Source organism: Lissotriton vulgaris, chromosome 9, assembly GCF_964263255.1.
Source record: "Lissotriton vulgaris chromosome 9, aLisVul1.2, whole genome shotgun sequence".
NCBI classification, from domain to species: Eukaryota; Metazoa; Chordata; class Amphibia; order Caudata; family Salamandridae; genus Lissotriton; species Lissotriton vulgaris.
Window position 1 is genome coordinate 70,667,058 of NC_141697.1, and position 22,267 is coordinate 70,689,324.

At 47.8% G+C, this 22,267-nt stretch overlaps 1 protein-coding gene across 1 annotated transcript in view; it reads left to right on the forward strand.

Moving 5' to 3' along the window:
* DCAF5 (DDB1 and CUL4 associated factor 5) overlaps positions 1–22,267 on the forward strand; it is a 334,903-nt gene that overhangs the window by 282,926 nt on the left and 29,710 nt on the right. Inside the window, exon 7 of the mRNA XM_086937046.1 lies at positions 278–344. Within this exon, the coding sequence (XP_086793172.1) occupies positions 278–344 (67 nt within the window). The remainder of the gene's footprint in view (positions 1–277; positions 345–22,267) is intronic.

Below are 22,267 nucleotides of genomic sequence, written 5' to 3' on the forward strand. Positions count from 1 at the left end.
ACATATTACATTATTTTGCTGGTAAAGCGCCAAAGTGTTGCACAGTAAGTGTTACTTAATGTTGTGAACTTTTACTTTTCAAATATTTTTTGTATCAATGTTTGTATTACTTTTTTTCTAAAGTATCATCAGCTAAGTAGACCAAAGATTAAGCCAGACACGCTGCTGTCAGGATACGTCACGTGTCCAGAATAGGAGTGCATATTATTTGGCACTTATTGCATGCTAGTTGTCAACATTTTCAGTTACTAAGCATTTTCATATTTTGTTTTAACAGTATGTCCTCTCCGGCTCGGATGACTTCAACCTGTACATGTGGAAGATTCCCACGAATCCGGAAGCAGGTGAGTGTATCTGCCTGACATTAGGTGACAGTGTGTCTGCCTGACATCGGGTGAATGTATCTGCCTGACATCGGGTGCCAGTGTGTCTGCCTGACATCAGGTGACTATCTGCCTGACATTACGTGACAGTGTGTCTGCCGGATATCAGGTGACTGTATCTACCTGACATCGGGCAACTGTATCTGCCTGACATTTGGTGAGCGTGTGTCTGCTGGATATCAGGTGACTGTATCTGCCTGACATCAGGTGACTGTATCTGCCTGACATCGGGTGGCTGTATCTGCCTGACATCGGGTGACTGTATCTGCCTGACATCGGGTGACTGTATCTGCCTGACATCGGGTGACTGTATCTGCCTGACATCGGGTGACTGTATCTGCCGGACATCGGGTGACTGTATCTGCCTGACATCGGGTGACTGTATCTGCCTGACATCGGGTGACTGTATCTGCCTGACATCGGGTGACTGTATCTGCCTGACATCGGGTGACTGTATATGCCTGACATCGGGTGACTGTATCTGCCTGACATCGGGTGACTGTGTGTCTGCCTGACATTGGGTGACCGTGTGTCTGCCTACATCGGGTGACTGTGTGTCTTCCTGACATCGGGTGACTGTGTGTCTTCCTGACATCGGGTGACAGTGTGTCTTCCCGACATCGGGTGACAGTGTGTCTTCCCGACATCGGGTGACAGTGTGTCTTCCTGACATCGGGTGACAGTGTGTCTTCCTGACATCGGGTGACAGTGTGTCTTCCTGACATCGGGTGACAGTGTGTCTTCCTGACATCGGGTGACAATGTGTCTTCCTGACATCGGGTGACAATGTGTCTTCCTGACATCGGGTGACAGTGTGTCTTCCTGACATCGGGTGACAGTGTGTCTTCCTGACATCGGGTGACGGTGTGTCTTCCTGACATCGGGTGACGGTGCGTCTTCCTGACATCGGGTGACGGTGCGTCTTCCTGACATCGGGTGACGGTGCGTCTTCCTGACATCGGGTGACGGTGCGTCTTCCTGACATCGGGTGACGGTGCGTCTTCCTGACATCGGGTGACGGTGCGTCTTCCTGACATCGGGTGACGGTGCGTCTTCCTGACATCGGGTGACGGTGCGTCTTCCTGACATCGGGTGACGGTGCGTCTGCCTGACATCGGGTGACGGTGCGTCTGCCTGACATCGGGTGGCGCTGCGTCTGCCTGACATTGGGTGACGGTGCGTCTGCCTGACATTGGGTGACGGTGCGTTTGCCTGACATTGGGTGACGGTGCGTCTGTCTGACATTGGGTGACGGTGCGTCTGTCTGACATTGGGTGACGGTGCGTCTGTCTGACATTGGGTGACGGTGCGTCCGTCTGACATTGGGTGACGGTGCGTCCGTCTGACATTGGGTGACGGTGCGTCTTCCTGACATCGGGTGACGGTGCGTCTTCCTGACATCGGGTGACGGTGCGTCTTCCTGACATCGGGTGACGGTGCGTCTTCCTGACATCGGGTGACGGTGCGTCCGCCTGACATTGGGTGACGGTGCGTCCGCCTGACATTGGGTGACGGTGCGTCCGCCTGACATTGGGTGACGGTGCGTCCGCCTGACATTGGGTGACGGTGCGTCCGCCTGACATTGGGTGATGGGGCGTCCGCCTGACATTAGGGGACGGTGCGTCTGCCTGACATTAGGGGACAGTGCGTCTGCCTGACATTAGGGGACAGTGCGTCTGCCTGACATTAGGGGACAGTGCGTCTGCCTGACATCAGGGGACAGTGCGTCTGCCTGACATTAGGGGACAGTGCGTCTGCCTGACATTAGGGGACAGTGCGTCTGCCTGACATTAGGGGACAGTGCGTCTGCCTGACATTAGGGGACAGTGCATCTGCCTGACATTGGGTGACGGTGCGTCTTCCTGACATCTGGTGAGGGTGCGTCTTCCTGACATCGGGTGACGGTGCGTCTTCCTGACATCGGGTGACGGTGCGTCTTCCTGACATCGGGTGACGGTGCGTCTTCCTGACATCGGGTGACGGTGCGTCTTCCTGACATCGGGTGACGGTGCGTCTTCCTGACATCAGGTGACGGTGCGTCTTCCTGACATCGGGTGACGGTGCGTCTTCCTGACATCGGGTGACGGTGCGTCTTCCTGACATCGGGTGATGGTGCGTCTTCCTGACATCGGGTGACGGTGCGTCTTCCTGACATTGGGGGACTGTGTGTCTGCCTGACTTTGGGGGACTGTGTGTCTGCCTGACTTTGGGGGACTGTGTGTCTGCCTGACTTTGGGGGACTGTGTGTCTGCCTGACTTTGGGGGACAGTGCGTCTGCCTGACATTGGGGGACAGTGCGTCTGCCTGACATTGGGTGATTGAAAGTCTTGTGTAGGCAAACCTCTAGGAATCTGCTGTGCTTGCATCAAAGTTCCTCTTGCTTTCTCACTTCCACTAACTTGTGTTGTGCGACGTGAACTTCATGTGATCGAAGTCATCCTAGCAGATAATTGTACTTGTCATTAGGAGAAAACTTGTGCTTCATGTTTTCTCCCAGTGGGAATCTTCCTAGTAATCCAGGGATGTTTTGGTATTGTCTAACATAAGCCCATCCCAGATTTTCAGGATATTCACACAGGGTACATTTACGTACAGTGACTCTAAGTAGAACTAATTTATATAGCCAGTGGATAGCCTGAAAATCAGGTTTGGATCCGTTCCATGCTGGAGTTAGATGGGATACCCCTTGCAGCAGCTCATGAACTCTCCATCAGAAGAAGGCGTTTCGCATTTCAGGAATACATGTACCCCCTACAGATGATGTTTTGCAGACATTTGGGGTGTACGCCAGCAGAAGGTTCAAAGGGATTTACCTTGTAGAGCCAGGTGAACCCATTATGAATCATAGTTTACTTAGTAAAATCTAACATGGAAGTAGTGTGGTCAGACCATTGTTGAATCTTGGTTACCAAAGAAAAATGAAATCCCATGAATAAAGTATGAAGGGTGATGTCCCAGGGATACTGGAATTGGTCAGTCCTCTTCTTGCCCCTGCCTACTTTAGCCCACTCCATCACCTACTAGTGTAGTCAAATCTCTTGCCTTACAGATCTAGTCCTCTGTTGAATTAATTTCCCAGTTTAGACCCAGGTGTTGTGCTGCTAAGTCTCTTGCATTGATGAGTGACGTGCACCTTATGGCTGATTTCGGAAATTTTGGAGCGGATTTTCTTGTGACTATAGGCACTGTTGAACAAGAGTTTCTTCTGGGTTGTTTCTTTTTAGTTGGTTTTACTAGGAAAGCCTACTTGCTTCCTATTTTCTTTTGGCATTGCTACCAAGTTTCCCAGGTCCATGCGTGATGTGCTACTACAGTCCATATGTTTTTTCTCTAAATTATGGAATTGTAATCCTCTTTTTTAACTGAATAAATAAGACAACAAATACCAGAAATCAAAGAATAAACATGGACTGGAGAAGCACATCGCGCATGGAGTTTGGAAACATGGCAGGGCTTTTTAGGATCCTTTCCAATCAGTGGCGCTCCCTCAATTTGCCTCACAACCCTATCATAACTCCGGAGGGCTGTTGCTGGGTTGCGTTCTGTGGTGAATGGGAATGTAGTCTGGCTGTAATCAGGAGAAGTCCAAAGAAAGAAGTACAATAAAAAGTAGATACAGGATTTAGTCTTTACAGGAAAGGTGGGCATATATAGTCTCCCCCGAATAATGTGCGTCAGCTTGTACGAGAGGGAATGCAGTAGCCTGCAGTGTTTGCACTCCCGTTTATTGAATACTAAGATGCTTGTTGAATGTAAGGTGGTTAGGGTTCCCTGTTGAGGCATAGTTTATCATAATTCATTGAACTTGTCGTTTTAGTTTTAGACAAAGTCTACTTCTTGATTCTGAAGTCATTGCAGTCCAAATATAACGCATTTGGAGTCCGTTGTGAACAATTTAGCAAAAAGCCAACCAAGCCATCACCACCTATGTAGTACGTTCTGTATGATGGGCTCTCTGTGGGAGTGGTAGGATCTTCCTGAGCATTGAGGGTTGAAAATTGGCGGTTTGCCTTTTTTGGGATTCATAGAACAAGCTGAAGTCAAAAAAATGCCCTGGGTCTTCGATTTGAGTGGGAGTCGCGTTCAGGCCCATTGTCTTTGGCTAGTTGTTGCCATTAATAAAATCAATGTTTTATAGTTGTTAAAGCAACAGGTTTCTCGATTCCCAAAGTATTTGCGGTCAAACGCTTTGTGTTCTTATTTCGGTCTCCTGATCTGTCCAGCAGAGGCTGACTGAATGGTTTGTTGAGTCTCCGAGTACCACGATGGCCAACCGGTAATGGTCCGGGTCTGAGACTGTGCTCTTTACACCTGTGCTACAGCAGCGTCCGTCATGTCCCCGTGAAACCAAGAAGATGTTTTAAGCAGAAATGGTTATTTCGCACAAAATGTTGCTGTTACTCTTTTCATGTGCTTTCCAGAGCAGATCCCAGGTTTGACCATGATCTCCTTTGTAATTGGTGCACTCAAACCTTTGCATCTGGCTTGGTCTGTCCCCACATCCAGCGCTTCATACTTGGTGAACTTCTCCTAAAAGTCTTTGACTGATGAAACCTAATGTTGTGTGATGTTACAAGGACAGGTTCCCTGCAGTGGATAGTCATTCTTGTACGTTTAAGACGGTAAGCTCCTTTGGGTGAGCGTGCCATTATTTTACTTGTGGATGAGTTCATGTTATCTCCAGCCCGTTACCCATCTCTGTCGATATGTCAACAACACAAAAACTCCTTAAGGAATTATTTTAGAAAACCTTTCAAAAATTGCATTGGATGATTGGCCAAATAGATCCAATCAAAGGAATCATTGGGATAAAAAAAGCAAACAAAATATGAGACAATAGTAAGAGATGTACTCAATGCAGGATTTATTCATATAATTGTGGTCTTTGAAAGCCAGTAACATTTAGAAATTATGAACAGTTTTTTTCAAACCTGATCTTTTCATTAGCCATCACAAATATTATCAAACAGTTGAATACAATTCCCTTGTAGGTTCACATAGACATTTGTTACTCAGCAAAGTCATGTAGTGTTTCTAGGAGTGTTTAAAAAAAAAAGACCACTCCACCTAATCCCAAATTTTTTACGCCTGGAGTACATGTGAGATATTTATCTGAAGTGTAAAGGTAGATGTGGGAGAAAAAGTCATGTTTGGGTCTCTTAGTGGATTAAAACCATGTACTTGACTTCATTTCAAGGTAGCGGGATTGGTGGGGAAGCGGGAAGGGAGATTTAAGCTTTGTATCGGGTCCCACCAAGGCTTGCTTCTTCGGGCAGGTCTAGATGAATGAGGGTTTTCATAGTCCTGCTCAGCCTAGGCTTCACAACAGCTACGCACTCCTGCTTCTAATAGAAATGACAACACTAAAATAAGAGGACATAGTGAAAGTAAACGTAGGTGGTGCTAACAGTACCCGAGACTAATCTGGGGACCCACACGATAACCAGCCACTGGGGGAACTGTGCCTAGGGATGCCATGGTACCTAAGACCAATCCACCTTGTAGGAGTAGGTTTTATGTTATAAGTAGGAACGATAGGGCTGGGGTGGGCACAATACCTGAGAAAGACAGAAAAAGTGATAGGGAGCACACAAAGCTAGGCACTTATACAATTGTCCTACCACACAAAGATAAAGGAAAGAGGAAAATAAATGTAAAACGATGACAAACCCTCAAATTCCTACTCCAGCTGAAAGAGGGACAGGGAACTAATTACCCAGGTACACCTCAAATCATAGTTTTAACCCTGCCAAGGGGGGGCCAGATTAAAGTAGGGAGAGAACCCTTTTAGGTAGTTTTAATTTCATTGTGCATAGTGGATCCCTTGTAAACCTTGGGCATTAGCTCCATTAAACACACTTTGCTCCACCCTGAGTGTTGTTCTGTGTCACAGTGTGGTAGCAGGCCCTGCGGGGAAGCATGCTACTGTCTAGTGGGTGAGGGCAATTTTAAAACCACTGAGGGCTTCCCAGAGAGGGTTTGTCTTAGATTTGTTTTCACCTTTCCCTTTTCTTTGTTAGGATATTCATGAGGGAGAACAAGGGAAGAGTGGTAACTCTCGCCCCTTTGTTATTGTGTTTATAATACTTATACAATTGTACATGGTGCCCGCAATTGATGGGGGTGAGGTATGCATACTTTGCTGGAGACCGGTAGAGCTGTTTACACTGGACCCAACATTAGACTGTGCCAAGGACTCACCTGGTACCCAAGGCTGGCAGGGCTGAGGGATCCGCGCTGGACACCATACTGGAGACTGTCGTAGTTGTTTACACTGTACCCACCACTGCACTGTGCCAGGGTGTGACATGATCCCCGAGGTTGGCGGGGCCGAGGGATCAGTGCTGGTCACAATACCGGAGTCGGATAGATCTGCGACAGAGCGGTTTGCACCGTACCCACCACTGGACAGAGCCTTGACAGACCAATGACCTGTGCTTGAGAGCTTCCATGATGCAGTGGAGGTGACGTAATTTTCAAACTGTTATAGATGGTGGCATTAGCACAATTTTGATAGATGCCAAGTGCCATCTTAGGTCCCCCTGACAGGGAGCCCAATTGCGCCCACGCCTCCCTCCCAGCAGCCAAGTCTGGCGCCCCCCAGTCCAGAATCAATGAGCAAGCTTATTTATTGATTGTGTAAGTATTGGATCTTCTGTCAGCCCACAAAACGCCCACGTTCTCAGAGCCCTTCTGGGAAGCAGTCATTGTTCTTTTTATGAAGCAAGCTGTCACAGCTGATATCAGATGTGCGTCTCCTGCTCTACCCGCGCAAATAATGGTGCGAACATCAGTCACAGAATCATCTGCCCCTTTAACGAGCTAGTCTCCTGCAGTCATTGTTCACACCAGGTGGATGTGAAGCCTTGTGGGATCCGCAGAGTTTCCATGGCAGCCGCGGAACTCTCCATTGGTGGTGGTTGTTTTGTGTTTTCCAATGTTGTTCCTGCTGTTAGTAGTTAGCTGTAGGGCTCAATAGTTGAGTCTGGTAGAGATTAGAAACGGGGGCCGTGTACCAAGCATGGGTGGAGGGTACTGATCTCCCATCCTACAGCTATGCATCCCCCCTGGAAGGGCACTACCGCCCAGTGATGCCTTGTGGGATTCAGGGCCTCTACCTAAATACCTACTGTTTGTTAGACAGGACCAAGAGTACAGGGTGGGTCTGGGTGCAGCGGAGCGTTTAGGGCAGGACCTTAGGAGAGGGCCAAGCAAATGATGGGTGTAAGTGCTGTGGAGTGCTTAGGACAGAACCAAGAGTACAGGGTGTGTGTGTGTGTGTGTGCGCTGCGGAGTGCTTAGGACAGGACCAAGAGTACACGGTGTGTGTGGGTGCTGCGGAGTGCTTAGGACAGGACCAAGAGTACACGGCATGTGTGAGTTCTGCGGAATCCTTAGCACATGACCAAGAGTACAGGGGGTGTATGGGTGCTGCGGAGTGCTTAGGACAGGACCTAGAGTACAGGTTGTGTGTGCTGCGGAGTGCTAAGGATAGGACAAAGAGTACACAGTGGGTGTTGATGCAGCGGATTGCTTAGGAGAGGACCAAGCAAAGGGTAGGTGTAGGTGCAGAGGAGTGCTATGGAAATGACCAAGACTACATGGTGGGTGTGTGTGGGTGCAGAGGAGTGTGTGGAAGTAGGTCTCTCAGATAATGAAGTTCTGGAGGCAGTTGATATGAAGAGAGATACTTTATTTAGTAGCAGTAATCATTTAGATCCCATCCAGCAGCAAGACAGAGTTAACTGTAACAATCCGTTCAAACAGTGCCAGGCAACCTTCACCACATTCCAGAACCTGGCATCGGTGGCTGACAAGAAGGCTGAGGACTTACAGCAGAGTACAAAGTTCCCCAGGGAGCGTGTAACAGTGTGGAGCAAGGAGTTGGTATTGTCAATACCGTGGCTAAACTGTGGTATGTAGCCGAAGCTTCGGCTACATACCACAGTTTTGTCCTAAACACACAATGGAAACCCTCCAATTGTGATATTTGGGTTGTGTATGACATAGAAGGGACGTTGCACCCAAATTCCTGGTTCAATTGTTTCCCCTTCCACACTACCCCCTTCACTCCTCACAGTGTGGAGCTTGTGTCACCAGAGTCACGCTGCACGATTTGAGCATTGAGTCACTATGTTGTATTTGACTTGATTTGTTCTTTCTGTTTTATATTTTTTCCCCTACCTCTAGGTCGCCTAAATAGAGCAGGACCCCTTGGCCCTCTTGTCCTCCGACCCAGCGAGGTTGTATTTGCTTGCTTCATAGAGATTGAGCATTGAGTCCACATTTGTTTTTGTGTAGTACTTTTTTGAGGTCCTGACGAATCGCCTTTTGGCGAGAAACATGTTGACCACACCAGGGGGTAGAGTTATTGTTCTGTATACCTTTACGGTCTCTAAACTCCCCTCCCACCCCTTTTAACTAAGGAATCAGCCACGTTATTAAAGTTGAAAGTGGACTGATTACCTTTTTTATTACTTTCACTCACTATTGCACTGACTACACCTTTCTTCATCCTCACCTACACCCACCATCGGCAAGGAACAAAAGAACCCCGTCAAAAGAGTACCTTTGGGGACTCCGTCAGACATTGCAGCGCCGGTCTGACGAGGGGCAGTGAGTCGATGATGACACCGGACACCCTCCAGTAAGGGTGTGTTTCACGCCTATTACTTTGGGTGTGTGAGGCTCTCTAAGTTCCGACTAGGGAACCCTTCCTTTGCAGCCACGGTATTGACAATACCAACTCCTTGCTCCACACTGTTACACGCTCCCTGGGGAACTTTGTACTCTGCTGTAAGCTCTACTTTAGGACATGTACACTGGACCCCATTAAATATCGTCCTCCTTCGTTCCCCTGTTGCTAAAAAAAAAAAAAAAAAGAAGGCTGAGGACACCACATTACCTACCCATCCATGAACTAACAAAACAATAACATAAGAATAGTATTCAACTAAAGCATGGGATATTGAAGAAACGGGGAAGTGAAAGAAAAAAAAACATAAAGAAAATACTGCGGAACACATTTTTGCATATCCAGCAACAAAGTCACGTAAGTGAAGGGGAGCACGTTTCAAATGTACAGGTCTATTAGAGCTCCCAGAAGCTCCAACATGTTCAGCCCTTTGTCCTGGTAACATCAGAGGAGATCTACTGGTGGAATGAGCATAGGAACATTTTGCCACGCTGTTCAAATTCCAAATCCTGTGACCGCTTGTCTGTATAGCATTCTTAAAGAGCTTAATCACTCGAATAGGTTGACTGAACTTAGATGTACCTGCCCCTTTACTAGGCAACCTAACGTTGATACGGTCACCAACTTTGACAATAGTGCTCTTCACAGCCTTTCTTTCATCATAACGAATCTTTCTCTCATTCATCTAGTTTTTCTCTCTTTCTTCCCAACCATCTGTGTTGTTTACTTTCTCATCAACCAAAGCCCTCTTAGATTAGATCCAGGACGGAGTCATCTCAACATTGGCTACTCTCCCTTTAAAGAAGCGAAATGGAGCTATACCTGTCAAAGAATGAGGGGTGAAGCGATACTCCCTTACCTTTTTTCATAAGACTCATTCACAGCAAGCACCACAAGACCTAGCTTGTTGCAATGTTTCTTTAAGAACCTTTATAAACCTCTCCACAATGCCATTACTTTGCGGATGATATAAGGAAGACTTCTAGTGAATGATTCCTCTCGAAGCCAAGAAATCCTCCATGAAATGAGATGTAAATTGAACACCATTATCTGACAGGATGGTGCAAGGAAAGCCCTCCCGCTCAAAAAGTTCAATCAGAGGATTTAACAGAATTAACAATCTTGATATCCGGCCATCGTGAAAACATATCCAGACAGACTATGACATAACGATCTTGTGAGCTTAATCTTACTGGTCCCAAAATATCTATGCAAATGTCTGACCAAGGGGTAGTAGCTTGATCCCTAATCACCATGGGTTGCGTCCTACACTTTAATGACTTATCACAATTCACACACTCTGCACATTCACAAACAAGTCTTTCTACATAGATGTCGATCCCGGGCCACCAATATGCTCCCCTGACCCTCTCTTTGGTTTTAGCAATGCCCATATGAGAGGCATGAGCGTTCTTTACTATCTTTTCCCTCAAGGCAAGAGGTGGTACCAGCTTACTGCCACACAAAAGGAATCCATCAACAGCAGACAAATCATCCTTGACGTGCCAGAAACCCGTGAGAATATCTTCAGTTTTTCTTCTCACACCATGTTCCTTTGACCATGGCAATGACATTTTGGAAAGTCGTATCAGACACAAGTTCATGCTTCCACTCAAATCCCATAATGACACCTTCACTTATCAGGCACACATTGACTTCCTCTTCTAATTCTTCACCACCAAACCATTCAACATCAACAGACGGTTCCTCGATCTCAGTACCTAGCCTAGAGAGGCAGTCTGCTAAAACATTGTTGGAACCAGGGAGATATGTTAGATCAAAATCAAATTCTTGAAGGGCTACAACCTATTTGCGTATCCGGTGTCTGGCAAAATCAATGCCTTTTTTTGAAAATACTTCCTTGAGGGGTTTGTGGTCAGACAAAACTTTAAATTTCTTGCCCCATAAATTTTTTTTTGCAGTTTACGAACAGCCCAGAACACACCCAGTGCTTCTTTCTCTGACTGAGTAATTACATTCAAAGCCTCTTAGAGGCCTGGAGATAAACAAGATGGTTTTCTCACCTCCATCAATCTTCTGTAACAAGACAGCCCCTATTCCAGTGGAGCTGGAATCGGTCATGAGATAAGAGGGCTTGGAAGGGTCATAACTACTTAAAGAAGGTGCATTGTTGAGCAGACGTTTAATATCTGTGAACTCCTTTTCACAACCATCGGACCACTCAAACGTGCACCCCTTTTTTAACCACGATCTGAGTGCTAAAGTTCTGCCAGCAAAGTTTGAAACAAATTTATGGTAAAACTCAGCCATACCTAAAAACTTAATGAGTTCATCTTCAGTAGGAGTTGAGCGCAAATTGATTATAGAGTTTACCATCCCTGCCTTAGGTTTGATACCTTCTGCTGAAACAAAATGACCAAGGTACTCAATTTCCTGGACATTAAACTTACACTTATCAGCTCGAAGGGTGAGACCAGCATATTGAAGTTTACGTAGCACCTACCGGAGTCTTGTGTCATGTTCTTGTTCATTGGACGCGGAATTAAGCACATCGTCCTGATAGACTTTAACACCCTTCAGAACCCCAGGAATACCCTCCATCACTCTCTGGAAGACAGAGGCAGCCGAGATGAAACCGAAGGGCATCCTCAGGAATCTAAAGGTGCTTAAAGGCGTCACATACAGTCAGATCTTGTGAGGAGGGATGTAACTTGACCTAGTGGTAAGCCTAGGTCAAATCTAAGGAGGAGAAATGCTTTGCACCGTGCAGAGAGCACAACATCTCAGTACTATTTGGCAGTGGATAGTGGTCAACAATCACAGCTCTGTTCAGCTCTCTTAAGTCAACACAGAGCCTGGCATCTCCATTGGCCTTAAGTGCCATCACAACCGGAGAGACCCATTCTGTAGCCTCAACTTGTTGGATGAGTTTAAGTTTCTCAAATTCAGACTTATACTATCTCTTACCAAGAGAGGAACATCCCTGACTTGTGCAACTCTAAGAATAGAATTGTGCTTCAACTTTATGCAATGTACGTAGTTTTTGAAACACACAAGTTCTTTTGCAAAGACACCTGGAAAATCTCTTATCAGATCATGAGCGAGTTCGTTAACTACACCGATGAGTGGCAGTTTCTTCAGAGGAACCTGGGGATCTTCATTAGGATTGAGAAACGCATACAACTCCTTCTGGTGAAAGCAACTAATGAGCGAGTCCCCCCCCTTGCTGAAATATATATCTTCCCAGATATAATCCTTCCCTTAAAATTGATGGAACCACAAAAGTAGCCACTCAAATCAATGAGAACCCTCCATAACCTTTCAGTATGACATCAGGTTTCAAAAGGGACACTTTACCTTGTAAGTTATTTTCATAGAACACCTTAGGGATCAGTGTAATTTTTGCCCCAGAGTCAAATAATATTTTGACTGAAGCTCCTTTGATCAGAACTTATTCATAAGGGCCATCTGATCTATCAGCTAAAATTTGACGAACTATGACCTCCTCCCCTTCATCATCAAAGAGGTCAATTTATTTCACAGATTTTTGGTTCAACCTAGATCTACAGCTTTTCGTAACGTGCCCCTTTTTCCCACATTTTTTACAAAAAACTTTCCACCCTGAACAACTTTTAAAATCAGCAATGTGACCAGAGTCACCACATCTATAACATTTCCCTTGAAACACCCTTTGATTGACAAGTTTTCGGAGTGGAACAGCTTTCAATTTTGTAGATCGGTCAACAACAGTTTTAACTTCAGGATTGTCTTTGTTCTCAGTGAAAGTTTCCTTTTTTATGACCTCGACGCAAGCTTTCGAGTGTTCATAGGTCTTTACGGCGGTAATGACCTCTTGAAAAGAGGGGATTGTCTTTTTGCCAAAGGGATTCTCTGGTCTTGTCAAGAACACAACCCAACATGAATTAGTCTCTAAGTCGTTCGTCCAACGTTGGACCAAAGTTGCACTTGGAAGCCAACTTGGGTAGAACTGAGACATACTCCTCTACCGATTCCTCCGGTCTCTGCATCCTTCTACCAAAGTGGTAGCACTCGAGCACAGCGCTAATCTTAGGCAGATAATGCAAATCTAATTTTTGTTAACAAATTTCATCTTCATTAGGCAAAGAAGATTCACTATTCGGGAAGGTCAGGAAGGTGTTCGAAAGCTTCCTGACCCTCAGCACCTAGACAGTGCATAAGAAGAGAAGTTTTCCTCTCTGCGCTTAATGAGGTGCCGCAAGCTCAAGCATAATGGGAAAAAACCTTTTTCCACTTTTTCCAAAGTATGGGTGGTGGATTAGGAGATGAGAAGAAAAACTGAGGAGCAGTGACATTTTGCATAATGCTACGAAATAAAAATGGTACACACACAAAATATAAATGCAAGTAACAATGCGTAAATCAAAAAAGTAAGCTGTGCGTATCAGCGTTGTGAGGAAGGCAGCGGACACGCTACAATACACTCACAGATGTGCATGTCAGTGTAGGAGAAATAACGGTGTGAGCTGGAAACCTGACGCACAGAATGTGTAGGCAAAAGCTGTGCGTGTCAGCAATGTTTGAGTTGTGACAAACAATGTAAGGAGTTAAATGCACCAGCATTACACTGACACTCCAAGAATGCAGACAAAAGCTGTGCGTGTCAGCGTTGTCAGAGCAGATAAAAGCTGTGCGTGTCAGCGACGTCGTTGTTTGGAAGAAAACAGCTGATCTCAAAAGGGTATTGCGGATAAGCGTTGGAAGGAAAGCAGCTGACTCAAAGCTCACCGCGCGTAATAACGCACAACTGTAAATATTGTTGTTGCCCAGGGAACCAGGAACAAAGCAGGAAGACGCTGCACACAACGTGTGTGTCAAAGTCAGAGAGGTGTTGCGTTCCACTGACGTCACAAAGGCTCCAGACATGCTAGCTATGAGGAACTCGGGCAAAACCTCAAAATGGCCACAGCGTATGTGCGTGATGACGTTGAGGCAGGAACTACCAGAGATAGGCCCAAGAGGTCAGGCAAGGATGCACACGTCAGGCAGGGGCCAGAGAGCAAGGCGCGGCGTCTCAAAAGACGAGGCAATAAAGCGCAGCAGATATACCTCGAGGTAGAAGACTCAATGAATTGGTGGTGCACACACGCAGAGCCACCAACCTCCCTCGATGTGAGGAACTCAGTGAACCCTCCAAAATGTTTTTTTTTTTTAGCCGGGAGGATTCAGTAGAAGGCAGGATCGCTCAGGAGTTACCACTGCTCAGCGAGGCGGTGAGGAACAGCAATGAGGGATGTGCAGGCAGGTAAGATGGTCCCTCTTCTTTTTTGTAGAGATGGAGCTTTTGTAGTAACATTTTGGCTGTTGGGGTCTCAGGAGACGCATGGGTAAATCGTAGCCAAAATGTGGAAGTAGGTCTCTCTGATAATGAAGTTCTGGAGGCAGTTGATATGAAGAGAGATACTTTATTAAGTAGCTGTAATCATTTAGACTCCATCCAGCAGCAAGACCGAGTTAACTGAAACAATCCGTTTAAACCGTGCCAGGCAACCTTCACCACTTTCCAGAACCTGGAATCAGTGGCTGACAAGAAGGCTGAGGACACCACAGAGTGCTATGGACAGGACCAAGAGTACATGGTGGGTGTGTGTGGGTGCAGCGGAGTGCGTAGGACAGGGTCAAGAGTACAGGGTGCGTATGGGTGCCACGGAGTGCTTAGGACAGGACCTAGAGTACAGGGTGAGGGTGGGTGCGGTTGCAGCAGGGATGTGAGAATGCAGACCCATGGGTGCAGGAGTACTTATACAGTTTTGGGATAGAGCTCCAGAGTGACTCCTCAGCCCAGCACTGCAGCCTTCAAGGGACATATTCTATATTTTTCTCCTTTCTAAAACAACCCATCAGCAACACACATTTGGCAATTCCTTTTATCACATGAGTTGAAGGGCAAGCAGTGAACCTCAATGCTCCCAGCCTGCTTCAAAGCTCCATAGACCACCAGGGAAAACGGATGCTCCTCGCACCTCACTGTTGAAGCGGCAGAAGAGAAATTGTAATTTGCACGTTTTTAGGTTTCGCATATTATCATTCGCTTGCGAATGTAATAGGCGAGAATTCAAGGGCTCGATCGACTCGTCAAACCACTGCGGTTTCTTCACAGTGCATGTGAGTCACGTGACCACAAAAGCGGGTCACGTGACCATACAAGCACGCGCATCTCCCTAATCTGCCTGCCACACTTCTCCTCCCCTCGCTCGCATTCCCGCCGCCCCCCACCAGGCTCTCCCGCCCGCATCCGGCTTCCCTTGTGTGAGAAGGTGGCCTGATATGCAGTGCTCACTATTCTAGTGAACACTATGTATCAGTCCAGCAACCCTTATTGATGATTGGTTGTAAGTCAACCTTATAGACCAGCTATCCTAGTAGCGTGGATACGAGCAGTCTAAGGCTAAAGACTCGAGAGGGCGCGTTAAGCCAGCTGTTTACCACACATATACCCCTTGAATACCAAGTGAAAGGACACCACACAAGTGTTATGAAAATAAACAGTTATTTATTTAAAGATCACAACAGCCCTGTACTCTTTATGAGGACAGGGTACTAAGCACAAACCAAAACTCTTACAAAAATACTTAAGTTAGCACAGTATATACAAATGCCCGAGGGGCACGGAAAACCATATACTCTGAAAGTGGAATGCGAAATTCCTAGCAGGTAAGTACAGTACTAATAGCTTTTGGAATCGCTAGGACTTGACTAGGGAATCGTTAGATTATGTCTAGGAGGCCTAGGGGACTCGGGTGCAGTGTGTGCACTCTCACGCGAGATGCGGGACAAAAGTCTATGGTAGCTAGGAATTAGAAAGTTAGTGTTCTCGGGCGAACCCGACCTGGTAGGGAGAAAACGAAAGTAGATTCTGACCCTTGGATAGTGAGGCTATGCTGGGGCACCGAAATGCCGAAGTTACCTAGCCCAGGGGCTGCAGCTGCATAGGTCTGAAAAGACGTCGGGAATCCTCGTAGACGGACCAGGAGCCGGAAGAAAAGATGCTGGCCGGTGACCAGTGAAGAAAGTTCAGTCGGATCCAAGCCTGGATCTTGAAGATAGATGACACCTGAAAGCAGAGGGGACCAAGTTCGAGACTACTAGCCAGTAGTCAGTGGGCACCAGGAGGGCACCGGATGGTAGCCACCTCGACTAGGTGAGTGGGTGACGCTTGACTCGAAGATCTCACGGACCAGGAGGCGTTGTCGGCGACCAGGATGGAGGATCGAGCTGTCCCACGAAGATAGAAGCTGTCGGCGTCGCTGGACCCAGGATTGGGCAACAAAGCCTTGGCAAATTCAAGCCCACGCGGTGGACCTAAAATGGCGTCTGGAGTGGACCAGGAGGGTCCGGGGTGCCTCTCTTGAAGAAGGAAGCAAAGGCCAGCCTGGAGCAACCAGACCAGCAGTCGTGAAGTCGTTGGGCGTCGTTCAGAGGGCCACAAGCCAGCCGGCTAGTAGCCAAACAACGCGGTGCACAGCAAACAGCAGAAGGGCCCCACGCAGATCGTGGAGATGCAGGGGGGCTGATCTTGGGTGCTGGAGCTGCGCAGGGTCGGGGCTTCTCGGACCCCAAAGCACTCACCAGTGGAGGACACGGTGGGCTTGCAGTAAAGATGTCGTGCAGTCTTGGCGATCGTCGGTCCCTTGAGGTCTCGTCGCACTCACGGTTCTCAGCTGGGCTGTAGAGGTGAGTAGAGGTCAGAGGTGCCAGGGAAGCCGGGTCTCGTCGAGCTGGGTCGTCGGATTCGTGATGAAGGACTTGCAGCAGACCGCAGTGTTCTTTAGGATGGTGCCTGCGGATGCAGGGTGACTACTCCTTAGCCACAAGGGAGAATCTTGAAGAAGAAATCGTGAAGTCCTTTCGAAGAAAGTGGTATCTTGATTCCAAAGATGATCTAATTTTAACAGGGGGCCCGCTCCCATCTTTATACTAAAAAAGGGGGCTGACCCGGTGACTAGGTCCTGCCTATGGGTGGGACTAGGTGGGGGGTGGTTACACCCCTCAGCCATGCCGGACTTCCCCAGGCCAGGGGCTGGTGTGCCCCTGGAACTGGTTCAGACCGGCCTATGCGTAGTGAGCACCGGGGTGCCACTCAGCAGTCACCTTCCTGTAAAGCCCTGCCTACCCAGGATACACAAAACCATGTCTGGGACGGTGCTAGCACCGCCCCTGACAGGAAACCCTTTGTCCAGGCTCCCCTCGCTGGAAGGACTCCCAGCTGCAGGGGGTCAGACTCGTGTCTGTGGTGGCAGCATCCATTTTGTGGAGCTGAGGCTTCAGTTAACTTTAACCGGGGTTCACAGTTACATACATGTCGTGTCCCTCTAGAAGGGTGGAATGCTAACCCCGTCGCCAGAATTGGCGAGGGGTTAGTATTCCAATTCGTATGACACCTTACTCGACATGTTTTGATAAAGCAATACCAAAGATAGCATTTAACCGCGAGGATTATAATGCACTTAAGAGTATATGGTATGCGATATCATGGAACAGCTATTAGGACTTGATTCCGCAAGCTGCAGACAGGCTCAGCTCATGCCAGAGCACCATCTCACACGATTCCAAGCACTCTGCCTTCAGGATTGTCAAGGCCTGCCATAGGAGTGACTGATAGGAATCTGTGTGTCCATTTTAGGGTTAGGTATAGGTATACTACACCTACAGCAAAGGGTGATTACACGACTTTGCCCCAGCTGTCATGCAGCCAGTTGTGTCAAATTTAGGAGGCCAGCCAGGGGTGGCACAATACGTGCTGCAGCCCCTGGCAGCCCTGGGTACACCTATGCCCTGAGTTACAGGGTCTGATAAGGTGGCCCAGTACCAATTGGTAGATGCACCTAGGGTACATGAGGTAATTTAGAAAGAGAACAGCCAGGCTGTGGGTCTGATTGGCAGGCCCACAGCCAGAGAAAGTCGTAAACCAGTGAAACAAAAGCAAAAAAATCTGGGTGATCATAGGATTGCAGACCCTACTCTCCTACATGACCCCCCCCCAAACTTTGGGACAATAAGCTAACCTTGACCAGGTGAGTCTTCTTGTTCTAAGTGGAAATATCTGGAGAGCCCATCGGCATTGCCATGATCAGTACCAGGTCTATGTTCCACTGTAAAGTCCATCCCCTGTAGGGAAATGGACCACCTAAGCAGTTTGGGGTTTTCACCCTTCATCTGATTTAGCCACAAGAGGGGCTTATGGTCGGTCTGAATCTTGAAGTGAGTGCCAAACAAGTATGGCCTCAGCTTCTTCAGGGCCCAAACCACAGCAAAGGCCTCCCTCTCAATAGCTGACCAATTCTTCTCTCTGGGGGTCAGCCTTCTGCTTATAAAAGCAATGGGCTGATCCTGACCATCAAAATTCAGTTGAGAAAGAACAGCTCCCACACCCAACTCAGAAGCATCTGTTTGGACAATGAATGGTTTGGAGTAGTCTGGACTCTTAAGGATAGGTGCTGTGCACATGGCCTGCTTTAGGTCATCGAATGCTTTTTGACAGCCTGCTGTCCACTGAACCTTTTTTGGCATTTTTTTACTTGTCAGTTCATTTAATGGTGTCACAATGGAACCATAGTTCCTGACAAATTTTCTGTAGTATCCAGTCAGGCCCAAGAAAGCTCGAACCTGAGTCTGGGTGGTTGGAGGAGCCCAGTCCCTGATTGACTGTATTTTGCTCTCCAGTGGCTGAACCTGGCCTCCACCTACAAGGTGGCCCAGGTATACAACCTGTGTCTGCCCTATCTGGCACTTGGTGGCCTTGATAGTGAGGCCTGCTGCTTGCAGAGCCTCTAACACTTTCCTCAGGTGGACCAGGTGATCCTCCCAGGTGGAGCTAAAGACAGCAATATCATCTAGATATGCTGCACAGAAGTCATCCAGCCCAGTAAGGACTTGATTCACCAACCTTTGGAAGGTGGCAGGTGCATTTTTCAGACCAAAGGGCATTACCACAAATTGATAATGCCCACCAGGGGTTGAAAATGCTGTTTTGGGCTTGGCATCCTCAGCTAACCTGATTTGCCAATACCCAGCTGTTAAGTCAAATGTACTTAAGTAGTTGGCAGAAGCCAATCTATCTATAAGTTCATCTGCCCTTGGTATTGGATGGGCATCAGTCTTAGTGACTGCATTGAGACCCCTGTAGTCTACGCAAAACCTCATCTCTCTCTTACCATCTTGGGTGTGAGGCTTTGGCACTAGAACTACTGGACTAGCCCAGGGGCTATCTGAGGGTTCAATGACTCCCAATTCCAACATTTTCTGCACTTCAGTTTTTATGCAGTCTCTAACATGATCAGGCTGCCTGTAGATTTTACTCTTGACTGGCAGGCTGTCACCAGTGTCAACCTCATGGGTGCACCAATTGGTCTGACTGGGTGTCAGAGAGAACATACGTCTGAAAGACTGAAGAACCTGTTTACAGTCTTTCTGCTGATGTTCAGAGAGGCTGCCACAAAAGACAACACCATCTACTGACCCATCATCAGGATTCTGAGTGAGCAGGTCTGGGAGAGGGTCACTCTCTTCCTCCTGTCCCTCATCTATGGCCATGAGCAAGCTCATGTCCTTCCTGTCGACATATGCTTTGAGCCTGTTGACATGGAGTACCCTATGGGGACTCCTGGGAGTTCCAAGGTCCACCAGGTAGGTGACCTCTCCCTTTTGCTCAAGGATTGTGTGGGGCCCAGACCATTTGTCTTTGAGTGCTGCTGGGGCCACTGGCTCCAGCACCCACACCTTCTGTCCAGGCTGATAAACAGTCAGGACAGCCTTTTGGTCATGCCAAGCTTTTTGAAGTTCTTGACTGGCCTTAAGGTTTTCTGATGCCTTCTCCATATACTCAGCCATCCTGGAGCGGAGACCAAGTACATAGTCCATTATGTTGGTTGCAGGCTTTTTGAGAGGTCTCTCCCATCCTTCCTTCACCAAACACAAGGGGCCTCTCACAGGATGCCCATACAAAAGTTCAAAAGGGCTGTAGCCAACCCCCTTTTGTGGGACCTCTCTGTAAGCAAACAGAAGGCAGGGCATCAGGACATCCCATCTACGCCTGAGTGTTTCAGGTAGTCCATGAATCATCCCTTTTAGGGTCCTGTTGAACCTTTCAACAAGCCCATTGCATTGTGGGTGATAGGGTGTAGTGAATTTGTAATTGACACCACACTCCTTCCACATAGCAGTTAAATAGCTTGACATGAAGTTTGCACCTCTGTCAGAGACAACCTCCTTAGGGAAGCCCACTCTGGAGAACACTCCAACTAGGGCCCTTGCCACCACAGGGGCTGTGGTGGTCCTAAGTGGAATAGCTTCAGGATACCTGGTGGCATGATCCACTACCACCAGTATAAACTTGTGCCCTGATGCTGTCTGGGGTTCCATTGGACCAACAATGTCAATCCCCACTCTTTCAAAGGGCACCCCCACCACAGGCATTGGTATAAGGGGGGCCTTTGTTGTGCCACCTGACTTACCACTGGCTTGGCAAGTGACACAGGAGCGACAAAACTCCTTGGTATCCTCATTCATGTGAGGCCAGTGAAAGTGTGAGACAAGCCTGTCCCAAGTCTTTGTCTGGCCTAAGTGTCCTGCTAAGGGAATCTCATGGGCCAAGGTAAGTAGGAAACCTCTCTGAGACAAGGGTACAACCAGCCTCCTGGTCATGCCAGGCTTGGGGTCTCTTGACTCAGTGTACAGGAGTCCATCTTCCCAGTATACCTTGTGGGTACCTGTGGCGTTCCCAGCAGCCTCAGCAGCAGCCTGCTGTCTGAGGGGTTCAAGAGAAGGGCAGCCTAACTGGTCCTTCCCCAGGTCTTCCCTTGAGGGTCCCCCTGAACCCAAGAATTCAACTTGATCAAGTTCAAACTCTCTAGGCTCAGTTTCCCTCAATTCCTGCAGGTCAGCCTCCTCTGAGACTTGATCCACAACCTGGGGCAAGGGGGAAGGCACAGCCTTAACCCTACTGCTCTTTTTCTTGGAAGGTGTCTGGTCCATTGTTCCAGGATCCAGCACCTGTTCAGTGGGGCATCTTCTGGCCTGTGACCTAGTCACAGCAAACACATGTGCTGGCAAACCTAACATTTCCAGATGAGTCCTCTGCTCCACTTCTGACCATTGTGATGACTCCAAATCATTGCCCAACAAACAATCCACTGGGAGGTCTGAACTAACTACAACCTTCTTTTGGCCAGTTACCCCTCCCCAGGAGAAAGCTACAATTGCCATACTATGATTGGTAGTGACATTGCTTGCATTGGTCACCAGGAATTCTGTACCTGGCATGATCTGTCCAGGGTCCACAAAGCTAGGTGTCACCATTGTGACACTGGCACAAGTGTCCCTATAGGCCTGAGCCATTTTTCCATTAATAAAAGGTGTCTGTCTGTATTTGCCCAAAGTATTGGGACTTATGTCAGGGGACATATCCATATCCCCTGTACTGACAAGGACAGCCTGAGTGAGGGTGCCAACTAAGTTGTCACTCCCCTCAGAACCCAGGGTTAACCCTACTAAACCCTTGGGAGGTGCACTACCACTGCTGGCTGTACTAGGGGGCACAGGTGCCTTAGGGGCTGCAGTGGCAGGAGTCTGCCCTCCTCCTTTCTTGGTGCACTCACTAAACCAGTGAGTTTTACTTTTGCAGTATTGGCACCACCTTTTAGATTGGCCTTCTTTCTTCTTTTGGGGAGCCTGACCCCCACCCTCTTTGGGTTGTTGGGGACCTGTCGAAGACTTCTGGTCATTTTGTTCCCCTTTCGAATCCTTACCCTTCTGGTCTGCTTTCTTCTGACCACCTTGATTCTGGCCCTGGTTCTGTTTAACTCTTGTTCTAACCCATCTGTCTGCCTTCTTTCCCAATTCTTGGGGAGAGGTCAGATCTGAGTCAACAAGATGCTGATGCAACAACTGGTTCTGACAATTGTTTAAAATTTGCTCTCTCATCATCAAATTGTACAATCCTTTATAATCAGTAACCTTACTGCCCAGCAACCAGCCCTCAAAAGCCTTAGTGGCACAATCTACAAAGTCAGCCCAATCTTGAGACTGAGTTTTCTGGGTATCCCTGAACAGCACCCTGTACTGCTCAGTGGTTAGGCCAAACCCATCAACCAGTGCATTTTTCAAGACTTGGTAATCATTAGCATCCTCCACCCTTGTGGTGAGGAGCTTGTCTCTTCCTTTACCCTCAAAGGAGAGCCACAAGATAGCT